The sequence below is a fragment of the Protopterus annectens genome, chromosome 12.part0 (assembly GCF_019279795.1).
Source record: "Protopterus annectens isolate FY-2018-M chromosome 12.part0, PAN1.0, whole genome shotgun sequence".
Lineage (NCBI taxonomy): Eukaryota > Metazoa > Chordata > Ceratodontiformes > Protopteridae > Protopterus > Protopterus annectens.
This window is the reverse complement of record NC_056746.1, coordinates 505294197-505317365: the sequence shown is the minus strand read 5'-3', so window position 1 is coordinate 505317365 and position 23169 is coordinate 505294197. Positions and strand designations below refer to the sequence as shown.

The 23169-nt window shown below is 41.8% G+C and overlaps 1 protein-coding gene across 3 annotated transcripts in view; it reads left to right on the top strand.

The window, feature by feature from the left end:
- Window positions 1-23169, top strand: part of VWA3A (von Willebrand factor A domain containing 3A) — a 2208650-nt gene that overhangs the window by 1379794 nt on the left and 805687 nt on the right. For all 3 annotated transcript variants that reach the window (XM_044089639.1, XM_044089638.1, XM_044089640.1), the window contains one exon: window positions 2828-2898. In XM_044089639.1, the coding sequence (XP_043945574.1) occupies window positions 2828-2898 (71 nt within the window). The remainder of the gene's footprint in view (window positions 1-2827; window positions 2899-23169) is intronic.

The window sequence follows — 23169 nt, the reverse complement described above, 5'->3', positions numbered from 1 at the left end:
AATCCTTTTAAATATCCAGTCTGATTGCCAGGGGTGTAGCTTCTAGGCCAAAGGAAGTTATCATCACTCTCTTCTCCTCTCTCATCAGATCCATAATACAATATGGTGTCCCTTTTGGTATATACTTTTGCAAACATATGACTCAACTTGAAAGACTACAGTGTGTCCTCACTAAAAAACAGCATGCCTTCCTCGTGTTACACAGACCACCTTAAAGTACTTTGTCTTTTCTGTTTCCTATAAACTTTTAAGGGGGAACCTCTACATTGCCTATGAAGTGTTGAAGGATCCATTCTTATGCGACCTCCTATACATCTGCAAAACAAACAACACCATAAACACTCTCTAAAAAGAACTAAACGTCCAGCACAGTAAAATAGGACCTGCTGGCAAAACAGATATCTCCTCAAAGAATCTATCTTTTATGAAATTCCATTTCTGTTGACTGTAAAATAAAGTAGCACCCTCACCCTCTTTAAGTACAACTTGGATGAATGGATGGAAAATCATAAATTCGCTTCTACTCTGGCCTCACAAACCCTCACTATAAGGGGATCAAATTAGGTAATATTTTTTTATGCCAAAAGGTGCTGATAAATTAGGATCTTGGAGCTAGGCTACAGTTGATCTACCTGATCAACAACCTAGTGTGTACCTATAAATCCATGAGCCTGTGAGCACAGCAACATATAAATCAGCCTTCCAAATTGACTACATTGTAGGAAAGAAGGGAAAACAGTTATACTGACATTGCATTAAAGGAGTATGTGGAATATAAGGGTATGCCTGGTAAATACAAAGATTCCATTCTTCACTAATGAATTTATTTTGATTGCTGCCTATATATTGTATCTGTGAATTCCGTCTACATAATCTGAGTACATACACTGCATACAGAAATGTATGCGTGTTTATGTATGATTTTTTATGCATGCTATGTACTTTATCTGGTCCCATTTGGAAGATCAACGTTTCAGAAAGTCGAAGTTTGTATGATCGGGACCTGATTAACAGCAACATAGGAAATCTCCAGACTCTAGACTCAACCCAGTTTGGCTTCATCAAGGGCAGTTCCTGCCTGCTCAGCCTGGTAGGCTTCTTTGAAAAGGTCACCAATGCCATGGATGAGGGTAAGACAGTGCACTGCCTACCTTGACCTAGCTAGGGCATTTGACACAACACCCCACTTGGATAATTTAGATAAACTCACAAAATTGGGCATAAACCTCTATGTCACCAGATGGATAGCCAAATGACTCATGGATAGGACACATGTTATTAGAGTGGGGGAATCCATATCCAGGAAGAGGCCAGTCATTGTTGGAATACCACAGGCCTTTGTCTGACCAGGTTTGTGATGACAGCAAGTTGGGGGCAATCATTGACTCCCCAAATGATGTTGGCATCCTATAGAAAGATCTGACACAAACTAATGACTGGTGTCAGAAACATGGCCTCAAACTAAATGCAAAGACGTACATAATAATACCCCTTGGGAAATCAAATACCTTTGCAAATTACAACATTGATAGAACTCCTCTAAGATTGGACCCAATGGTAAGAGATCTGGGTACTCATATAGATAGTGTTCTGAATATTGACTACTGTGTGTCCACGGTGTGAGGAAAACCTTCTATGTGGCTTAACTTATAAGTAAGGGCATGGCATCCAGATCTAAGGATGTTATAGTACCACTGTACTCAGCCCTCATCAGACCCATAATTGAGTATAATGCACCCTTTGGCATGTACCTTGCCAGGCACCTGCAACAGCTGGAGTACTCTTAGAGACTTCTCTCCAAAAATACAGAGTATAATTAACATGTAAAATGTGAACTGGTTAAAAGCCCTATCATTGTATTCAGTTTTCTGCCAATTACTGAGGGGTGATCTGGGTCTGACCTATAAGGCAGTCACTGACCCAGCCCTGATGGAAATGTTGCACATTCGCAAAACTAACTGCATAAAGGTTACCCGCTCCAAAGATCTAAACCTGATCTGTGACATGAATATATCATGCTAGAGATACAGGTATGTATCCCAGAGATTATCCCTCCTCTGGAATAGGCTTCCTATTCACATGAAGTAAAGCCCTTCCTTGACCATCTTCAACCACAATCTAGACCAATGCATGGGAAACCATATGTTCACTCCTGGGGTGGCACCAATGTCCCTTATGGACAGCGACAGTCTGTAAAAATAGTCAAAACCTCACTTGCTGACCATTGTTTCCTTTCCTGTAGTTATCTTTCCCCTAGGGATAGAAAATTAGTTAAAATCTGGGTAAAACTGGCTGAACCATTAGTCTATTAATCTCTTATAAACCTATGAATCTATATGATCGACTTTCCAAAAAGTCGAAGCGGTGGTATGAAGATACGGTACAGTGGGGATCAGGGAATTTATCCTTTCCTCACTGTACTGCAATCTCACACTTGGTACGTATAATTAGCAGGGTGATGTGAGGGGGTGCAGGAAGGCGTGCTGCCTGCAAAAACACAGATATTTCTTTTTTGTTGTTTTTGAAATTACAGAGCTTCGCTCATATGGTAGCAACCATATGCAGTTCAACATTCCATAGTTTTGATGTAACATTACAAATCCATACTTTACCATTTTTTGACATCTGTAAGACATAAAGGTCAAGATAGCCTGCCTTCTATATATTTACTGCTATAATATTGTTATGGTTTGGTTTTGGTTATGTTTTGGTCACATTGCTAACTGAATATTCATTATTGTACAAAAATCAGTAATGTAATATGAAACAAATCTGCTACAAAATGTACCAAAACTATACATTATGTTGATCTGTGCTTTGTTTCCAGGCATCATTGAAAGTGATGATATTGATATTATATTGTCTGAAATGGAAAAAGCTGCCAACTACTCTCAAAAGGTGGGTTTATATAATTCTTTGATTAAATTCAGTCAGCAAAGCTCTAACTTTTGTTGTTATTTTAGTTTCCATTTCTCTTTTCCTATTTTAATAAATGTGATACATTACAGATAAATGATTTTTATCAAGATGTATACTTACTTCAGAAGTTTCAGAACTGTATTATCATTCCTTGCCTGTTGAGATGTAATTTATCATTAGTTTCTTTGTGCCTATCATTTACGATTGCAGTATATTTAAGGAGAGAATGTATCTTGTTTAATGTACAGAGAGCTGAAATCCAAGCATCATTTCAGACTCCTGTACTGCCCTGTTTTGCTGTACATCAGAGTTTCATGCCATACCAATACTAACTCAATTCAAAAACAAACTCAAGAAATACTTCAAAACTCAATGATTATGTCCTTGCACTAACCCCGACTAGTGATCTCTCTATTTCTTAGGTGTCTTACCTTCAACTACTTATAGCTTTTTTTCTTCCACTCCATTTCAGGAAGGGTCAGTTGTATAACTGCTGCTCAATGCGTCTTAAACCTGAATGTAATGCTATGTATATATAACTTTGAAGATAATGTTATGTTTTGTAAAGTGTTTTATAATAAGCTAGTACTATATGTGCTAAATGCTGGTATTGCTTATGATGGTCATCTGCTTGAAACTAGCATTTACTAAATGTTCAATCTTCAATGTGTATTATTATCTTGGAGCTTTTCTCCCTGGGCCTCCGCTGAAAATGGACATGTATCCAGTTGGACTATCTCGGTCAAAAATTGTAAAATAAAATAAATAAAAATAAATAAATAAATACCTCAGAGTTTCATGCCATTATTGACCAAAGTTCACACATGTATGACTGTCTAATTTATAACGCTTTTTTGTATGTTCAGTGGCATTTACAACACTTCAGAGACCCAGGGCAACACAGGCTTCACTGCAGCAAGGAACTGTCTGGTCCTCTGATTCTGCTGTCTTCTCTGTCTGTTGAATGAACAGTCTTTTTTAATAGTTTAAATCTTGTTGCCTTTCATGAGAGTTGTATGCCTTGTATTTTCTTTTCAGCACCTTTCCCACGTTAAACTGAAGCTTCTGAATCTTTTCAGTACCTTTCCCACATTAAACTGAAGCTTCTGAATCAGCACCTTTCCCATATTAAACTGAAGCTTCTGAAGCCTGCTGCTTGCTATCATTATGTTCATTTTTTTCGTAGGACAACTAGAGTCTCCAATAAGGTCATCCTATTGCTTTTAGTTTTTGTGTTTATACCTTCTGTCAGAGACATGCTATGAAGTGATGTAATTGTGGAAAGTACAACTGTTCTTCTACAGGTTTGCACTGTTGCAGATGTTATTTTGTATTACCAAGTGGGAGATGCTCCTCGGTAATGCAGCAATCTATACCTGCTGCCAAAAGAACAAAGCTGCTGACAGCAACACAAATCCTTCTCCTCTCCTATGTTCAGCCATCAGATACAAGAGTAGCTAATCAAACCTGGCTCCCTGGTTTATCAGTTCCAACACTAGAGATGCTGATCAAACCTGTGTCACATACTCAGTGCCAGGGGTCTAAACAAAAAAATAAGCTCAACGTTGAGGCTTTCCTGCAACTTGAACACATTCATATATGTATAGTTACAGAAGCATGGTTTCAGAGCAATGAAAGCACTCCCTCTGTTCCTTGGTATAATGCCTATCATGTCTTCAGACCCACTGACATCTGTGGGGAAGTATCAGTATTGTCAAGGATATCATCACCTCATGACAGATTCCTTGGGACACCACATGTGAACTTCTAGAAGTCCAAATCACCCTAAAGACTGATTACCTCTTCATTGCTAGCTAGCTAGAGAACACTCTCTATGTCCCCTTCTGAGCATGATATCTATCTTAACACAAAATCTGACATTCCCACTACTGGAGCACTTCAATTATCCATCAATAAACTGACTGAATTACACTGACAATGATTGACATCCTAGTATTTCCTTGTCAGTATAAATGCTAACTCTCTTTCACAAATATTTATTTATTTATTCATTTTATAATTGTTTACCGGGATAGTCCCACTGAGTGGAAGACTCAGTTTTGGCAGAGGCCCAGGGGGGGAAAACCCCACAAGTTACACAGAATAATCATAATTATAAATATACAAAACCTAAGTTAAGAATAACATGTAAAGAAAAACATTCTTAATTATTTGTGATAATAATAGCCACAAAAAAGGAAAAAAGAAACCTCTTAATATTTAGAGGAACATAACCACAGTTGAGAAAACTTAGTAAAATTTAGATAAACATAGCAAGGGTTGTATATAAGAAGATGGATTTAATGGTACATGTTAGTAGTTGACTGTAAAGGTTGGGTTAAACTAAACTTAGTCTAAATATGTTGAAAGGATTGTGCTTGGAAGCATAGGGTGGAAACAGTGGTCAGCTGGGATTTAGACAAGAACAAAGCTAGGACTTAGCTAGGTGAAACTTGAGCAGTGTTTTAAATTGTTGGAGGCTAACTGTAGTTCATATTGTTTGGTGGGTCAGATTCTATGTCCTGGAGATACAATTGGAGTAGAGTGAATCACCATATAAGTTGTTAACTCTTGTGACTTGCAACAGAAGTCTGTCAGAAGATCTGAGTTGCCTTATATTAGATTGGGCTTGAAGTAGGTTTTGGAGGGCTGGACATTTTTCAGCTTGATAAATTATGCTGTGGGCTATTGTAAGGAGGTTGGGTAATAATAGCAAGTATCTACTTTAGCTAGACCAGTTTTCTTCAAGTTGGTGAAGATGGCAGAGGCATAAAGGAGGGAAACAGTAAATGAGTCCTGGCAATAGATTGTCTAGCCAGGTCAGTGAGATATGGTTTTGATCTGTAGAGAGAGCCTAGTTTTGTGTGGACTATCTTTATTGTAGTTGACAGATGCCTATCACATTTCATTTTATTATCATTGGTGATGCCAAGTAGCTTAGTGTGTGGTACTGGTTCAGTCTTGGTATTATTAGCTGAGTAAATATGGAAAGGAGAGTGGTGGTCAGTGGGCTTGTTATTTGAGATGATCATTAGATGTTATGTAGTCCTATCTCACCTACATTCTTACCCATGGGTTCGGAGCCGAATATCGGCTCTGACTCAGCCGATTTTACTAGCTCAAAGTCTCTCATTGGCTGGGCTAAGAGAGTATCCCATGGTGCACTGCTCCATATCCCCAGATCACATTTGCTGCTTGTAGAGCTCGGACGTGGTCTTGCTTGGCTGTGGCTAAGTACCTTCTTTTTGCTATATCTCTTTGAGAAATTTATTAGTTCATACCCAAAAGCTATTGTAATAGCTATTTCTTGTTGCTGATCACTAAATTGTGTGTTATTTTAGTGCTTGAGTGTGATAGTTGTTTGTTGGTATCCCTAGCTGTTCCAGCGGGCTAGGCCCATTTTAGTTAGAGGACCTAGTCCTCCCCTCTGTTGTTGGATAAACCTTTTGGTGTCATTGTGTTATTTTTGTGTAATCCCTATAAGACAGTTTCAGTTAGAGGTTCTTAAAGTGTATCTAGTACTGTTTTTTCTGGTGTTTCTACATTGTGTGTGAACCGTTTCAGTTAGAGGTTCTCAGAGTGTGCTTAGTATGTTTTTCCTGGTGTTTCTATTGCTTGTTTCTCGCCCTTTTTGTAAGTTGCATCTAGGTGTTTTGCTAGAGTTATTTTTAGAATGTCCAAGGATGAGAAGGAGCATAAGCCTTCTGGCTTTAAAAAATGTTCCAAATGTGGATATAAAATGTCCATCACGGATGGACACTCTGTGTGTGTCTACTGCCTTGGAGCCATCCATTTATAGGAGTCGTGTAGCTTTTGCCATGCGTTCAGTCCTAGGGTGCTCCAAGAGAGGAAAAATAAATTGATATTAAAGGGACTTCTTAAACCGTCACTGAGGAAGCTATAGACTCGGCTTTGAGTACTCAGCCAAAATCTAAAGCTTCCAAGTCTAAGAAAAGATCTCCGGCTCCATCTGCCACTTCAGAGCCTCCGGAGAAGATTACTGTTTTGGACTCTACTTCCTTGGCTCCACTGTCCTCGGGGCTGCAGGAGGTATCAGTGTTAATTGAATCAGCACTGGCTCCTATTATTCTTGAACCCATTCAGAGCCGGTTGCCCAGTGTGAGGCATGGTTCACCAGACAAGAGATCCCAATCTCCATAGCTCTCCTCCAAATCTTCCAGGCTTTCTGATTTGGATGTTGATAGGGTAGTGTAGAGGCTCCTGCAGTCGCTGGTGTTGGCCAAATTGTTCTCGGCTCTGATCCAATCGGTCCGGTGCCAGTTCCTATGACCGTTTCGATGATTCCTCCTCCGAGCACATCCTTGTCGTCAGAGCCAGTATGTTCCGCTTGGAGTGATGTTCCTGCGCCGGCTCCGATACCTCTTCTGGGTCTATCGGTGCCAACCTCGGCTCCAACCATGTCGGTTCTGTCCGCAGGGTTCGAGACTTGGGTCTCTTCGGTCAGGCCCGAGGGGGGATACTTCGGGACATCTGTCGGTTCCGAGTCTCCCACTCGGTGCATCAGCTCGGGGGACCCCAGTGGTGGATTTGGAGGCCGGTCGGTCTTCCGACTTGGGGGGACCTGCCTTCGAGGCCATGCAGAGCGCGCTGGCCAGATCGTCAGCTACATCACCCGGTTCAGTCATTCCATCCCCCACCACCCCGGCGAGAGCTTCTGACACTCATCTATCCATGGACAGTAGAGTGCCAGGCCCTAAGGATACCCCCACAAGCAGTCCCCAGCTTTCTGAGGGTCTCTCAGAGTCTTTGCCTGAGGAGCCTCCTAGAAAGAAATTGTGCAAGAGGAAGCACATAGGCTCCCAGGATGAGTCTTTCACCTCCGATACTGACCTCGAGGAATCGGAAGGGTCCCCCAAGTCTTCCTCTGATGATGTTTCCTTCTTCAATATCCTGGAGATACTGAAACAAAGGAGTCAGTATTCCTTAAGGCTTTTGGCGCTTAATCCTCTGCCTCCTGGAGGTCTCCACCCTTCGACGAACTTCTTGACCTCATTTGTCGAAGAGTGTGGGAAAAACCTGATTCTGTGGAGTCCGTGCCCAGGCGTCCCAACAAATTCCTGTCTGCACCCCAGGGAAAAGAGTTTCTGTCAAAAGGAGTCCCTGTAGATGCCATGGTGGTGGTGGCAGCCACCCAGAAGGAAGTTGCAGAGTCTCCCTCATCAATCCATCCTTCTAACAAGGAGTCTAGGACCATGGACCGGTATGGGAAGTGTACCCTATCTTCAGCAACCTTCACTTTACAGTCGCTGAATTATTTGTCTCACTTCACTCGGCTCCAGAGAGATCTCCTCAAAGAGGTGGGAGATACTCTTGCGGGTAACATACCTGAGGCGGTGGCTCAGATGGTTAATGCACAGGTTTCTACCCTCAACTCCATCGCTAACTTGTCCATGCAGCTCATTTCGTATGCAGCTGAGGGAGCGAGTAGGGCTGCAAGCTCAGGTGTCGCCCTTAGAAGGCAAGCCTGGCTGCGCCTGTGTCACTTTGTGGAGGTCTTCAAGTCTTCCTTCACTGATGCCCCATTTGATGGTTCCTCCTTGTATGGGACCAAAGTGAAAGACACCCTCACCAGGTGCGAGCAAGAGGGAAAGACCCTATCTGCTGTAGGGGTCCATTTTTCCCTTCCTTCTAGGCCTTATCCCAAGGCCCAGTGGGGGGGGAGATGTAGTTCAAGAACTCAGAGGTTTTTTCCTGCCGCACAAGGTGAACCCCCCTCCAGAGGCAGGGGAGGGGGGTTACTCAGTTAGACGTCACCCCAGAGGCAGAGGGGGTCCTCACAATTCCGGAGACCGCAACTCCTTCCGTGGCTCTCCATACTCTCATTCCTGAGGGTGTGCCCGGCTGTGCTTATCCAGAGCCAGTCAGGGGTCGAATTTCCTTATATCCGGAAGCCTGGGAGAGCATTACCCAGGACTGATGGGTATTAAGGATAATTTCCAGAGGTTACCTCATCCCATTCTCTTCAGTACCCCCACCAATAAGAAAAATCCCAGACGTTCCACCCAGTCAAAGGGATCAAGCAGCCTCAGAGGTCTCTCAGCTGCTAGAAAAAGGAGCCATCCAACCAGTCCCCTCAGACTAAATCGGATTAGGGACTTACTCAAGATTCTTTTTGGTGCCGAAAAGAACAGTGGACCTGAGACCCATACTAGATCTCAGACAACTCAACAATTACATACACAAGTCCAAGTTCCATATGGTCACACTACAATCGATTCTGCCATTGTTGGGAGAGGAAGTATGGATGTGCTCCATCGACCTCAAGGATGCTTACTACCATGTCAAAATGGACAGAGCATCCAGGAGTCACCTACACTTCCGGCTGGGAGCCAGTCACTTCCAGTTTTGAGCCCTGCCCTTTGGTCTCACCACAGCCCCCAGGGTGTTCACCAAATGTATGGCAGTGGTGATGGCTCACTTGAGACGTCAGGGATTCCAGGTGTTTCCATACCTGGATGACTGGCTCCTTACTGCCCCCACCAGGCATCAACTAGTTCAGACCAGGGACGCTACCATCAGTCTATGTCACCAATTGGGCATAACAATAAACTGGGAAAAATCTGCCTTATTGCCCTCACAGCGTGTCACCTTTATAGGAGCAGAGTTGGACACCATTCGAATGCGAGCATTCTTACCACAAGAAAGGATCACAGTATTGCAACAACAAATACAGATGCTGATGCCCCTGAGACATGCGAAGGCAAGACGGATTTTACAACTCCTAGGGACCATGGCAGCAACTATCATGTTGGTCCCTCTAGCGAGATTACACATGAGACTTCTCCAATGGCTCCTCTTTGTCCAATGGTCTCTCCAAAGACTCCCACTATCTCATCCCATCTTACTCACAGACGGGTGCAAGCAGGACCTCCGTTGGTGGCTGTGCACCAACAATTTGAACGGGGGAAACCCCTTCGTTCCTCCTGTCCCTGTTGCCACGGTGACCACGGACGCCTCCCAGATGGGGTGGGGTGGCATTATCTCGGCAGGACAGTCCAAGGCACGTGGCAGGAACACGAGATACATTTGCATATAAACGTCCTGGAGATGAGAGCGGTGCTTCTTGCGTTGCAGGCACTTCAAGAAGTTCCTCTAGGGACTATTGCGATACACTCAGACAACATGTCAGTAGTGTGGTATCTCAACAAGCAAAGGGGAACCCGGCCTTACCCCCTATGCAGAGAGGCTATGCGAGTGTGGCATTGGGCAATAGCTTCCCAACGGTATTTTCAGCAGATAGGGTCAGCCTTGTTGTGACCTTTTTGCCAGCCCTCTCAATGCGAAATGCAGCAACTACTTCAAGCTGATCCCCCCACAGGGTGAAATCACCCAGGGATGCTCTGGTTCACGATTGGCCCTCCGGTCTGCTTTATGCTTTCCATCCGTTTCCCCTTCTCTCAAGGGTGATTCAGAAAGCGCAATCCTTGGGAAGCAGAATGATTCTGATTGCCCCACACTGGCCTCATCAAGTATGGTTCCCCTTCCTTCAGCCATACATTGTGGACACTCCTTGGATTCTGGAACCTCTACCAGATTTACTGACACACATGTCGGGGCAGTTCCACCCCTCTCTGAGGACACTCTGGTTGACAGCCTGGCTACTCCACTTCCATCACTAGTCAGACATCATAATTTTTAACCAGAAGTGGTCCATATATTATCGTCCTCTCATAAGCCATCCACTAGAAAGATGTACTCTAGCAAATGGAAAAGGTTCTCTATCTGGGCTCATACTAGAGGCATTGATCCTTACACAGCTCCAATAGATTCAGTTTTGGAGTTCTTGTCTATGCTGTTCTATCAGGGGTCCGCATCAGCCACCATCAAAGTTCAGCGGGCGGCGATATCTAATTTTCACATAGCGAATTAACCTAGTCTTATGGCACACAAACTATGCAAAGCATTCCTTAAAGGTACCCTGTTGCTTCATCCCCCAGTGTCCGAACCTGTCATGCCCTGGGACCTCAATTTTGTTCTTCAAGCCCTTAGTCTACCACCTTTTGAGCCTGCAGCTACCTGTGAATTAAAATTCTTAACATGGAAAACAGCAATCTTAACAGCAGTCACTTCAGCAAGGCGGGTCTCAGAAATTCAAGCCCTCTCCATCAAACCCCCATATTTGATCTCCCATAAAGATAGGGTCTCTCTTAGACCAAACCCCTCGTTCCTTCCTAAAGTGGCTTCCGTGTCTAATATGAATCAGTCCATTGAGCTGCCGGTGTTCTTCCCCCACTGTTCTAACAAGGCAGAGTTTAGATTTCACCAATTGGATGTACATAGACAGTTACACTTCTATCTATACCAGACAAAAGATATCCGGAAATCTGACCAACTCTTTGTCTCCTTTTCGGAAAACCGATTGGGTTCTCTGGTATCCAAGGTCACGCTGTCTAGATGGATAGCCAGTTGTATCTCTTTCATCTATCAGGCAGGAGGTAAAAATTTGACATTTCCAGTCAAGGCACATTCTAGGAGAGCTGTTTCTACATCCACAGCATATCAAGCTAGATTGTCAATGGATGATATATGTGCTGCAGCTACTTGGGCTTCTCCTCACACCTTTGTTTCTCATTACAAATTGGACGTGGTCTCCAGGGGCAGATCTTCCTTTGGCTCCACAGTTCTCAGGAGTATTTTCCTATGAGCCACCCAGGATGTAGGTGCTAGGGACACTGTCCCACGGGTAATAATGTAGGCGAGATAGGACTACATAACATCAAGAAGTTATGTACTCACCATAACGTTCGATGTATGTAGTCCATCTCGCCTCACATTCTTACTTACCCTACCACCTTCCCCCTGCCTGGAGGATTTGGAGGTTAGGTTGTCACCTGCAGAGTCCCTTTGATTGGTTTTGGTTTATATGGATGGGAGGTGTGTATGAAGTGCATATGTTGTTTTGCAGCAAACTAGATCTGGGGATATGGAGCAGTGCACCATGGGATACCCTCTTAGCCCAGCCAATGAGAGACTTTGAGCTAGTAAAATCGGCCGAGTAAGAATGTGAGGCGAGATGGACTACATACATCGAACGTTATGGTGAGTACATAACTTCTTGTTTTGTCTTATTGGGATTCAGTATTAGTTAAGGGGCAGTAAGCCAAGATTCTACTGCAGAGAATGAAAGTTGGGTTCTTTCTTGGAGTTTAATGACTGAGGAGGCTGCATAGATGAGTGTGGAGTCATCAGCATAGTGTACGATTGTGGCTAGGTCAGTAACAGAGTGGAGCTTATTTGTGAAAATATTGAAAAGGAGTGGTCCTACAATTGAGCTCTGTGGTAGTAGCAGGTAATGTAGAGGAGAAATCATTTTTCCATTTTACTGCTTGATGTTTGTCTGATAGGTAGTTGTGGAATCATTGAAGGGCAGAATGGCTTAATTTTAGAGACTGTAGTTCATGTCGAAGTTTCTGGTGGGAGACGGTGTCAAAGGCTTTGGACATGTCTAGAAATACTGAGCAAACTAGTTGTCCATTGTTTCTGAGATGGTTAATGGTGTTTGTAAAGCTTGGAAGTGCTGTGGTGGTGCTATGAGTGGGTCAGAAGCCATGTTGTGTATTAGCTGGACGATTATTGGAAAGTATGTGACTCAACAGTTCAGAGTGAATGCATTTTTCTAAAATTCTGAATAGAGATGACAGAATTGCGATTGGTCTGAAGTTAGATAGGCCTGTACAGATTCCCCCTTTATGGAGGGATATTATGTAGGATGTTTTCCAGATTTTGGGAGTTCAGTTATGGTCGGGAGTAGTTGATCAACATGAAGACTGGGTAGGCTATGACGTCAGCAGCTAAGTTAAGGTATTCAGCAGGTAGTTTGTTGGCAGCGAGGGTGATAGGTTTAAGTTTATGAAACATTCTTTTTATAGAACTCATCTGGATGGGCTTAAAGGAAACGTTATTAAACTAAAACTGTCAGTGTTATCCCTTAACAACCAGCAAAAAATGAGTAGTAAAAAGTAATAGGGAAAACACGAGGCACAGGATTCCCAAGCACTCCAAAAGCCACAGCAGTCCACCAGGGCCGGCCTTAGCTGAAACAGCGCCCTAGGCGAAGTAGTGCTCCAGCGCCCCTTAAGCCCCACCCACAACATACTCAAGAAACACCCCTATTTCAGCCACACCCACAGGTAGGTCACTCCCCAAGAAAGCCACTCCAGTCATTTCCTTAAATCATTTAAATGCATAAAAGGAAAAAAGATACATTGTAATGTAGTTAACCTACAACTACCTTTGTGTATGTGTTTCCTACTGTAAATACCAGAGCTGGATCATGGTCAAATAGGGCCCTAGGCAGGGTAATAGCTCCCAGAGCTGCCCCTTCTGCATCAATCCCCTACCCCCCCAGCAGCAGCTCCCTCCCCAGCCACTCCAGTGTTACATTACTTGGCTATTTCTCCTCATTTACCATAAACACTGTTCAAACCTGTCGGTGTGCACACTGTTTTCTTATTTACTTCTGCAATGATTACAATTATTGAAATAAAATAGAAAAAACACAGCCATTTGCTAAACAAACAATACAATCTCACAATGAAAACAGATTTAGGATGAGCAGTAAAACTTCTCTGCCCTTGAAACTCACATTCATTGAAACAGCATTAAAACCCGCATTCAAATAAAATGCATCTGGCCAGTGGAGAATTAAGTTTACCAAACTACAGGCTCCTTGAACACATTCTTATGGCCATGCATATATGTATGTGTTAATTGACTTTCCTGATTGTATTAAACTATATTCCTTGTATAATAAAGCACCACCTATTAGTGTGTGTTTTAAAGTTGTAGTTTTAAACATTTTTCCAGTAAGCAATGAAACGAAATGTATGACCCAATAATGTCAAAACTGCCCATTTCAGAACATTTTAATCATAAAAGGCCACTCAAACTTCTGTCATTACAATCCACGAGTATCAGTCAATAAGCACAATCTCCGCAGAAGTAAAATTCATCCGAATAATTCTACATTAGAAATTTGTAACTAATAAAAGGCTGTTACTGCCTAACAACTTTACATTTCACTGTCTCATATACAAATTCAGTGCTTGCTGCCCTTGAAGAATTAATTGCCTATGTTACAAAAAAGAAAAGGATATATCGGTAATGTTGCAATAGGGAATGACTGAGACCCTGACACACAAGTTCATAGTTACTAGCCATCTTATACAAAGGAGGGCACACTAAAGAAATGCAGAACCCCTAGCCCCGTAAAATGCACCAAATAATCGGCAACTAGGTTATTACATACCATACCTCCATTACCTCTCAAACTCTTAGCACAAGAAGAAAGTTGCTAGAATTACGGCATTTGTATTGGCATACATTTTCTGAATGAAATGAAGGTTGAAATTCAAATGTATGACATTTAGTTATTTAAATCCTCAGTGATTTGCCAGAAAACCACAAATTTTATGAGGAATAGGTCAAAAATATGAGGCACAAATCTGAACAGTTGAGAGGTATGCATACCTCTCAACCTCTTAGTGCAAGAAATCTGGACAAAGCCTAACATAATATGGATGCAGTGGCCTAAAAAATAGGGATAGATTTTAAATAGTGCACTTTAAGTTGCTAGAATAACAGGATTTGCGTTAACTTGCATTTCATGAAGAAGAAAAAAAAGCCACAATGGGGAAAGATCATTCTGTAAAGCACTGCATTTAGAAATGGGAAAGGAAAGAGCAGCTCAAGAAAGATCTCAGGAGCAGCCCACAGACTTAGTGTCAAAAAGAGGTAGACTTTGTTTTACAAGCTTCAAATAGTACATTAGTTTACTCCCATGGCAGGTTGAGTATCCACTGGAGTTGGTGGATTATCAAAGCCCATTTTACTATGGATCATTAGTGTCTTTAGAGCCACTGCAACATTTTCAGAATATTACCACGTGAATCAGGAACAAAGCCAAAAGTACTATGGGAGAAGAGCAAAATGATCCAGACTCAGGGACGCATTTAAACTTGTATATATCTAGTTGCTTACACAGATTTTGCATTAGCATGCCCATTTTGAAGAATATAAACTATGACTCCAGTGTCTCCCATCATTTAGTGTTAGCAATCCTCAAGAATCATTGCAAGGCCAAAAAGAAAAAAAAAATATTTTAAATATGTCTATATAATCATATTTCTGTATATCTATCTGTATATCTTATCTATATCTAGATAAATCCATATTTATAGATATCAGATGCATAGCTGGTTCAAACTCCTTGCTCAAACTGAAGAACAAAAAAAAGGCAGCACTGATACACTGCTTATGGCAGTCTGAAGCAAAGGCAATAGTTGCATATGGAAAATTGAATACATACCTCTCAACTGTACACATTTCACAGAATGTTCAGACTTTTTCCTCCTACTTTTCTGGCAAATAGCTGAGGATTAAAGTACAAACATTTGAGTTTAAGACTCCACATACTTTAGAAAATTCAGGTTAATGCAAAACCTATTATTCTAACAACAAATTTCCTAATACTACTTTTACATTTCTTTAATCTATAAATGCGTATAAAGAAAGAGAGTTTTAAACAACGCCCTCCTGTTTGTGCTTTTGTACACATAAATGAAAACATGTTGCGACTCCATTGCATTAGATTATCAAAACATGTTGCGACTCCATTGCATTAGATTGCAAAGATTATCAAGTATTATTTTTGCATAAAACACAAAATGAAGTTATGTTGCCGTGTTAAAAAGAGTTCACCAGTAACGTGTTTTAGTACCTATTCTGACATACACAGTTTACATACATGCCTAGAATTATTTGGATGAATTTTACTTCTGCGGAGATTGTGCTTATTGACTGATACTCGTGGATTGTAATGACAGAAGTCTGAGTGGCCTTTTATGATTAAAATGTTCTGAAATGGGCAGTTTTGTCATTATTGGGTCATACATTTTGTTTCATTGCATTACATTGTTTTACATACAGTACAGCAAGAAACAAAGTCATAACATATCAAGATTTGCAGGCGTAAATGAGCACAATGTGGAGGAAAAATGTCCAGACAGTTCCAACAGTAGTAGTAGGAACAATGGGTCGAGAAAAAAAATAGTCTTTTCTAGACATTCCAGCCATAAATGCAACTCCGTATGAATTGCAGGAATTAATTATTGGCCCATTGTGGGTGCTACGAAGAACACTTTTGGATAATTCCAAATCACTCCCTAAACCTAAATTCCCTTACACCTCCTGCACACTGTAGCTCAATAAACTGGAAATTCCCAAACCCTTCTCTAACCCTAATGTTCTTATCACTCTCTCTCAACCCAAAATCCCCTTTGTTCTCCCTAAACCTATATTACCTTTCAAACTCTGGTCCACAACCTCCCTCTAAACCAAAAATCTCCACCCCTAACACTGAAAGCCCATCATTCCATAAAATGTAAATTCCCTATCCCCTTCTAAACCCCAATATTTCTTTACACCATAAGCCTAAAATTCTTGTCCCTACTCCACTCTCTGTTCCCATACTGATACCTAAAGGAAGAAACGCTGTAAAACAGCAAACCACTTCCACCTATGTTCCAACTCCAAGCGCATACACTGCCACCTGGCCCCCACCCAATGGTAGTTAAAAACCAAGAAAGGCTTGTCACTCCATTAAAAACGCCTGAAGCCAGGGGTACACTCACTCAGCCGGCACCTCCCATCTGTTGCAAACCCTGGCCATCGAGATAAGAAGACAGTCAAAAGTGCTCCTATCCTTCTGCAACACCTTATATACAACATTCTAACCACTCTTTGCAAGCCATGCTTTCCACTGCTCCACACGTTCTCATTTGAAGCTACACACCTAACGAGTGTCTTCCCTGAAGAGCTGTTAAGAAATTCTAAACCAACCGAATATTTACATGGAAGCAAAGGCTCACAGTCTCAACTTCCCTCACTAAAAACATCTTGTGTCTAACTGCGCGTACTAACAGCATAAATTTAACTTCAGACTTGTTGCATGTCATTATGTAGTCACACTGATTATTTACCAACAGCGTATGACAAAGATCTGACAGCAACATGCCCATGGGAATGTCATCTCAGCTGTTTTTTCAGGTTACACACCTGAGACACCTGCTCCCTTACTCTCTTGACACAGCAAGTTCAGCTTTCTCATTATACGGCCTTCACCAAATAAATACAGCTAAAAGTGATCTGCCATAAAGGAGCTGTGCAGTCTCCACACATCCCCCACATGGATTAAACAATTAAAAAAGACAGAATCCAAAAGATTATCTACTTTATTTTTATAACATCAACTGCGTGTACCGTGGCGCAAAATGCAAGCAGGTTAAAATATAGAATGAAAACGTAGCTAATGCAGACGTTCAGTTTCACAATACTGCAGCTAAAACCATAAACAATGAAGCAGAGTACAGGCAAAACAGAAGACAAATATAATTTTATTCCGCAATACTACAAGTGTATGCCAGTCAACAACTTTACCACTTTTTCAGAATTGCCTCCACACAAACCGCGTACAATTTCTAAACTACTACGTACACCGTTAAGTACAAATCCAAGGCCCGGTTATGATTACAAACTTTTTCCTCGTGTTTGTAAAACTCTAAGTTCCACTGGCTACCAGCTCAGATGCCATCATTTTTTCCTAATCTCAGTCCCGCTGTGTATTTCTCCACCCAAAACAGAGATGAATGACATGCTAGGTAAGAGAATACAGCAAGTTCTGTGAGATAACTGCCGTTGTGGAACCACGCCTCTTCCTGACAGCCATGTTGTTGTGTGAGTGACAAGTCATGTATGTTCGTCAAGAAATGTTTGTAATTATTATTATTTTTTAATATTGTAATCGTTCTTATTTATCAAGCTATAAAAGTGGGAGGGCGCTTACCCTTCCCTCTCTCCCTATTGTTTTGGTGCCCGTCACTCAGACAGGGCACCGAAAAGATAGCAAAATAATAAAATAAATGACTACATAAAATGCGCCCTTTACGAGACCGGCCTGTATGGCGCCCTAGGCGGTCGCCTAGTTCGCCTCTGCCTAAGGCCCAGCCATGCAGTCCACTCAGTGTATTTTAAAAATGAACAGTGTTTTATTCACATTAAGAACTCTATAAGATTTAGCACTTTCTTCTACTGCACCATAGACTCATCAGAATCAATTAAAAAACATTCTTCAATTATATTTATACCATTTTCAAGCCAATTAATTTATTAATTAAGAGCAACTACTTCAATACCTTAAAGCACCAGTAACAAACTACCGTATATGAGTACAAGTTCTAAAAAACTGCAAATATAAAACAATAAAATAAATAAATTGTATGAATAACTGCTGTTATTCATGAGAAATATTAAAAACCTAATACTAAAAACATGTATTCATGTGTTAAACATACTATAAGATGTTCAAATGACAAGTTGAAACTTTACCTATATATAATACATATATAATAGTGTGACATCATACCTATCAACCATACTGAATTACTTGTTTTTTACCGAGCTTTGGGGTCCAAATGAAGGTGTGCCATGATTCCCGAGTGGCACCCCTTCATTTCCGATTTGTTTTCTTTTGGTTTCTGAATTATTTCAAATATCGTGCTGTCGGAGCTGACATCAGGTCTATCAGAGCTATCAGCCAGTCGAAATTGAGCTCCTTGAGCTCACATCATCATTTCCAGCTGCAAATGCAAGCAGGAAACAGCACTCATTTGGATTTATCAGCAGTAGATTTCTTAGCAGCAGCATTTTGGATTTACCATGAGCGGGTAGCAGCAGCATTTTGCTCATAGGTTCATAGTTTGGTACTAGGCTATCAGCCCTGAGGGCCTATACAAGCCTAGCCAAACAATTCTCCAGATATTTCGTCCCACAATATTTACTTCCCTGAACCCCTGTCTAGCAGGGCGACTGACGTGATCCCCAGGGTGAATTTCCTATCTCCCATCCACTCGTCAATGTTCCTTTTGAAGAGGGCCAAGGAGGTGCTCTGCTTGACATGTATGGGCAGTCTATTCCAGAGTATAGGGAGTCTCTGGGTCAGGAACCTATCCCTCCAGCATGTTTTGTTCATTGTGATGACAAGGTTTAGATCCCTGGAGCTTGTAGCTCTGAGGGATTGGGATTTCTTTAAGTGGAGCATGTCCAACAGCTCAGGGTTTGACATGGCCTTGTATGTTAAGCAGAGATTGCCTCTGAGTAGACGATATGCCACATAGCTGGAGTTTTTTTTAGATGGTCAGCATACGGCATCTGCTTTAGGCCTGTGATTCTTTTAGTGAGGTATTTCTGCGGCCTTTCCAGCTGTTGCAGATGTCTTGTGAGGTACATACCAGTGGAGTGTTGCACTCTATAATGTATCTAATGAAGGATGAGTACAGTGGTATAATGACCTCTTTTTTTCTGGATGAAAAGCCCTTAGTGATGAGGTGTGCCACATAGAAGGATTTCCTGACTGTTGTGGTGATGTGGTTATCGAAGGTGAGACCACTGTCCACCTGTGTCCCTAAGTCTCTCATCACACTTTCGGTGTTTAGTGTACTGCCACCTATGTGGTAATTCGTGGGTACATCGTTTTTCCCAGAGGGGATAACTATACATTTCTTGGCATTAAGCTTGAGCCCATGGCTCTGGTACTAAGCATCTGTTTCTGTAAGGCCCTTTTGTAGAATATCCACATAATTTGGGGATTCAATAATTGCTCCCAGTTTGCAGTCATCTACAAACTTTGTTAACCAAAGTCCCTTAGTGTTGGCCTGTACTTCAGAGAAGTAGATACCAAACAAGAGCGGTCCCAGGACTGAACCCTGAGGTACTCCACTTGTCAATTGTCTGGAGCTTGATTTGGAATTGGCTACTTTTACAGTCTGGGTTCTGTCAGTAAGCCAGTTGGCAACCCATTGAGTGACGTAGGGATGTATGCCCAGCTTAGTAAGTTTATCTATGTTTCCAGAGTGGGGGATGGTGTTGAAGGCCTTGGTGAGGTCCAGATAAGCTGTGTGGACCACCTTACCCTCGTCCACAGCTCTGGAGACTGATTCAAAGAAGTCAGTCAGGTTCAAGAGACAAGATCGGCCTTTCTTGAATCCAAACTGGGTGGGGTCCAGTGTTTGAAGGTTGCCAATGTCTTTGTTTATAAGTTCTATGATAATGCATTCCATGCCCTTGCAGATCAGGCTCATCAGACTGATGGAATGGTAATTCCCAGGATTCAAGGTGGATCCACCCTTGTGGAATGGGATAACTTTAGCTGTGCGCCACTCAGTGGGTACGAAGCCTGAGGTGAGGCTATGATTAAACATGACACTTAGGTGAGGTGCCAATTCATTTTGTAGTTCATATAGTACACAGCCCGGGATGTCATCTGGTCCCATGGATGCTGTCTTGTTAGATTTGGAGAGTGTGGTTTCTACCTGTGTGGCTGTGATTACCAGATTTTGGCAGTCTTTTGGTATTGAGATGGGCCCTTTAGTGGGTGAGGGGGGGTGAAGTTGGCACTAAATCGATCTGCCAGGATATTGGCAATATTCTTGGGATCATTATATTCAATGCCATTCTGTTGTAGCTCAGAGCAGATCTGAGCATTGCCATTTAGATTCTTGACATAAGTATAGAATGTGTTGTGGTTGTCTTTGGAATCTTTGGCAATTTTATTTTCGTAACTAGCTTTGGGATTTTATGAGGGATCTCAGCTTCTTACTAAGGCTGGTAAGGGAGTTTTTTTGCATCCTAGGATTTTCCTCTTTTCTATAACAGTTTCTTCCTTCTGTTGTATAGTTTGTTTATGGCAGGGGACCACCAGATTGGCTTCCTTTTTTTGGAGGAGAGCGTCTTGGTTCTATTTGGGATGGCACAATTCATGCATGAGTGGATGTGCTCATACAGTGCCTTAGTGTAGGATTCAGCCATCGAACCTTCAGCTCCCGTCTGCATGTGTTCCATGAAGTTTGTCACTTCTGACTTAAGTAGCATGAATTTGGCTTTGAAGAAGTTTTTTATGGAGGTTTCCTTACTGGGGGGTGGGGGTGGGATGTGGATGTCAAGGGTGATTTGCTTATGGTCAGACCTGACCAATGAGGGAGTGACCACTGGTGTGGAGCATCTATCTCCCATGTTGGTAATGACCAGGTCTAGGATATTGGAGCCCTTGGTTGGACAATGGATTAGTTGATCCAGGGTGCCGGAACTTATGAATTCCAAGAACCATTGGGAAAAGGTGTTGGTACCTGATTAGTTTTCCTAGTTAATGGCAGGGTAGTTGAAATCACCCAGTATTAGGGTATTTGGTTGTATCTTAATGTTTTCCAGTATGTTTAGAAAGGTGTAGTGAGAATCTTGGGGCATGGTGGGGGATCTGTAGCAAGCTACAATTTGGATTGTAGTCTTACCTAGTGTTAGTTGCACCTGGAGAATTTCAGAAGCATTGTGTTGGGAAACTAGCTTGGAGGTGTGACTATCCTTGGTGAATATGGACACTCCTCCACCTTTAGTGTTTCGGTCTTGGTTTGGTGGCCAAAAAATGTAGTAAGAGTTGTAGCCTGGTATTGCAGGGGTGATCTCTGGAGTCTTGAACCAGGTCTCAGTTACTGCACAGATATCGATGTTCACCATTTTTAGGAGTGCCTCGAGAGAGAGCATTTTGAGGTTTAGACTTCTAGTATTGAGTAGCATTACCTTAAGATTTTGCATGCTTGTATCTGTTACAGTGGGGGTTTTGTCCTTTGAACCTTACCTAAAAAAGACACTATAGGGGAGGCAAGAGCTTTAGCCAGTAACCTGAATCCCAGGGGTGACAGGTGCAGACCATCTCTTGCAAAGCATCATGGTTTGTTGATCATGTCATCCCGGGCAGAGAGATACTGGATCTCCTTTGAATGACACCAGAAGCTTAACTATTTGTTGAAGTCAATCATTTTGTCCTTATACTGTAGTATCATTGTCGTTATTTATCAAGAGCGGACTGGGAAATGTTAACAACAGCACTCTCATTTTGGACTCAAGTAAGGTGTGTGTGTCTGTGTCTGTGTGTGTGTGTTTGTGTGTGTGTGAGTGTGTATTTAATCTCAAACCTTGTTCCTTTGGTACAGTGTAAAAAGAGTATAATGTCCCTAGCCACCACCATTTCTGAGATTTGTCTAGATTTTTTGTGCTAAGAGTTGAGAACTAAGCCTGTGGTGAAAAGTGAACATAATTTGTATTACCCCATTATTGGCTTTGTTGTTTGTCCAGGTTTTTTGTGCTAAGAGTTGAGAGCTATGGTGGGTGAGACATGAGAACTGAATTTGTATTCCCCCGTTATTGGCTTTTTCCAGGTTTTTTGTGCTAAGAGATGGAGAGCTATGGGGAGAAGTGAGAACTGAATTCACTACATGATAACCATTAAGTTTCAGTCTTCCTATTTTTAGGGGACTGCTGATTTGACATAGTGGTGTGTTGTTCTGACTGTAGTGCATAGGGTCCTGGATTCAAGACTTGCCAGTGACATGCATGGTGGTAACACATTTTATTCTAGCAACTTTCCAAAATTATACAAGCAATGTTTAAAATGTGTCCCTGGTTTCTGACCTTTTGTCCCCCCCCCAAAAAAAACTGAAGTTGAAAATAAGTGCGAGAAGCTGTGCAAGATGCCTATGGCTTACACTACTGTCATTCTGTTTACAGTGTTAGAGCGAAAGTAGACTTTTATGATGGAAATGTTGTGAATTGGGCAGTTTTGTCATTATTGGTTCATGCATTTTGTTTCATTGCCTACAGTACAGCCTACTGGAAAAATGTTCAAACAAATTTAAAATGTGCTCTGTCTAGCAAGTGTGCTGTATTAAACAAGGAATATAACTTAATAAAGTCAGGAAGGTGTATCAAAGAAAACAACACATGTATATTTCTTGTTTTGTGTGCAAGGGGCCAGTGATTTGAAAACAGCCCAAAGGTAATCTTTATCCACCACTGGCAAGATGCATTTTCTTTGGATGTGGTGTGTGGGTTTCAATGCTATTTCAATGAATGTGAGTTTCAAGTGAAGAGAAGTTTTAATGCCAAGTCAAATTTCATTGTGAGACAGTATTGCTTTGTTTAGCAGATGTCTGTTAGTGTTTTGTGCATTATTGTGCTGCAAAATGTAAAAATAAAATCCATATAATCATTGTAGAAGTAAAGCAGTGTGCACACATTAGTGTTTATGGTAAATGGGGAGAAATCGCCAGGTAATGGGACATTGGAATGGCTGCAGGAGACTCTGGTGCGGTGCCATATTTTGGTTGAATTGCGTTTGAAAGT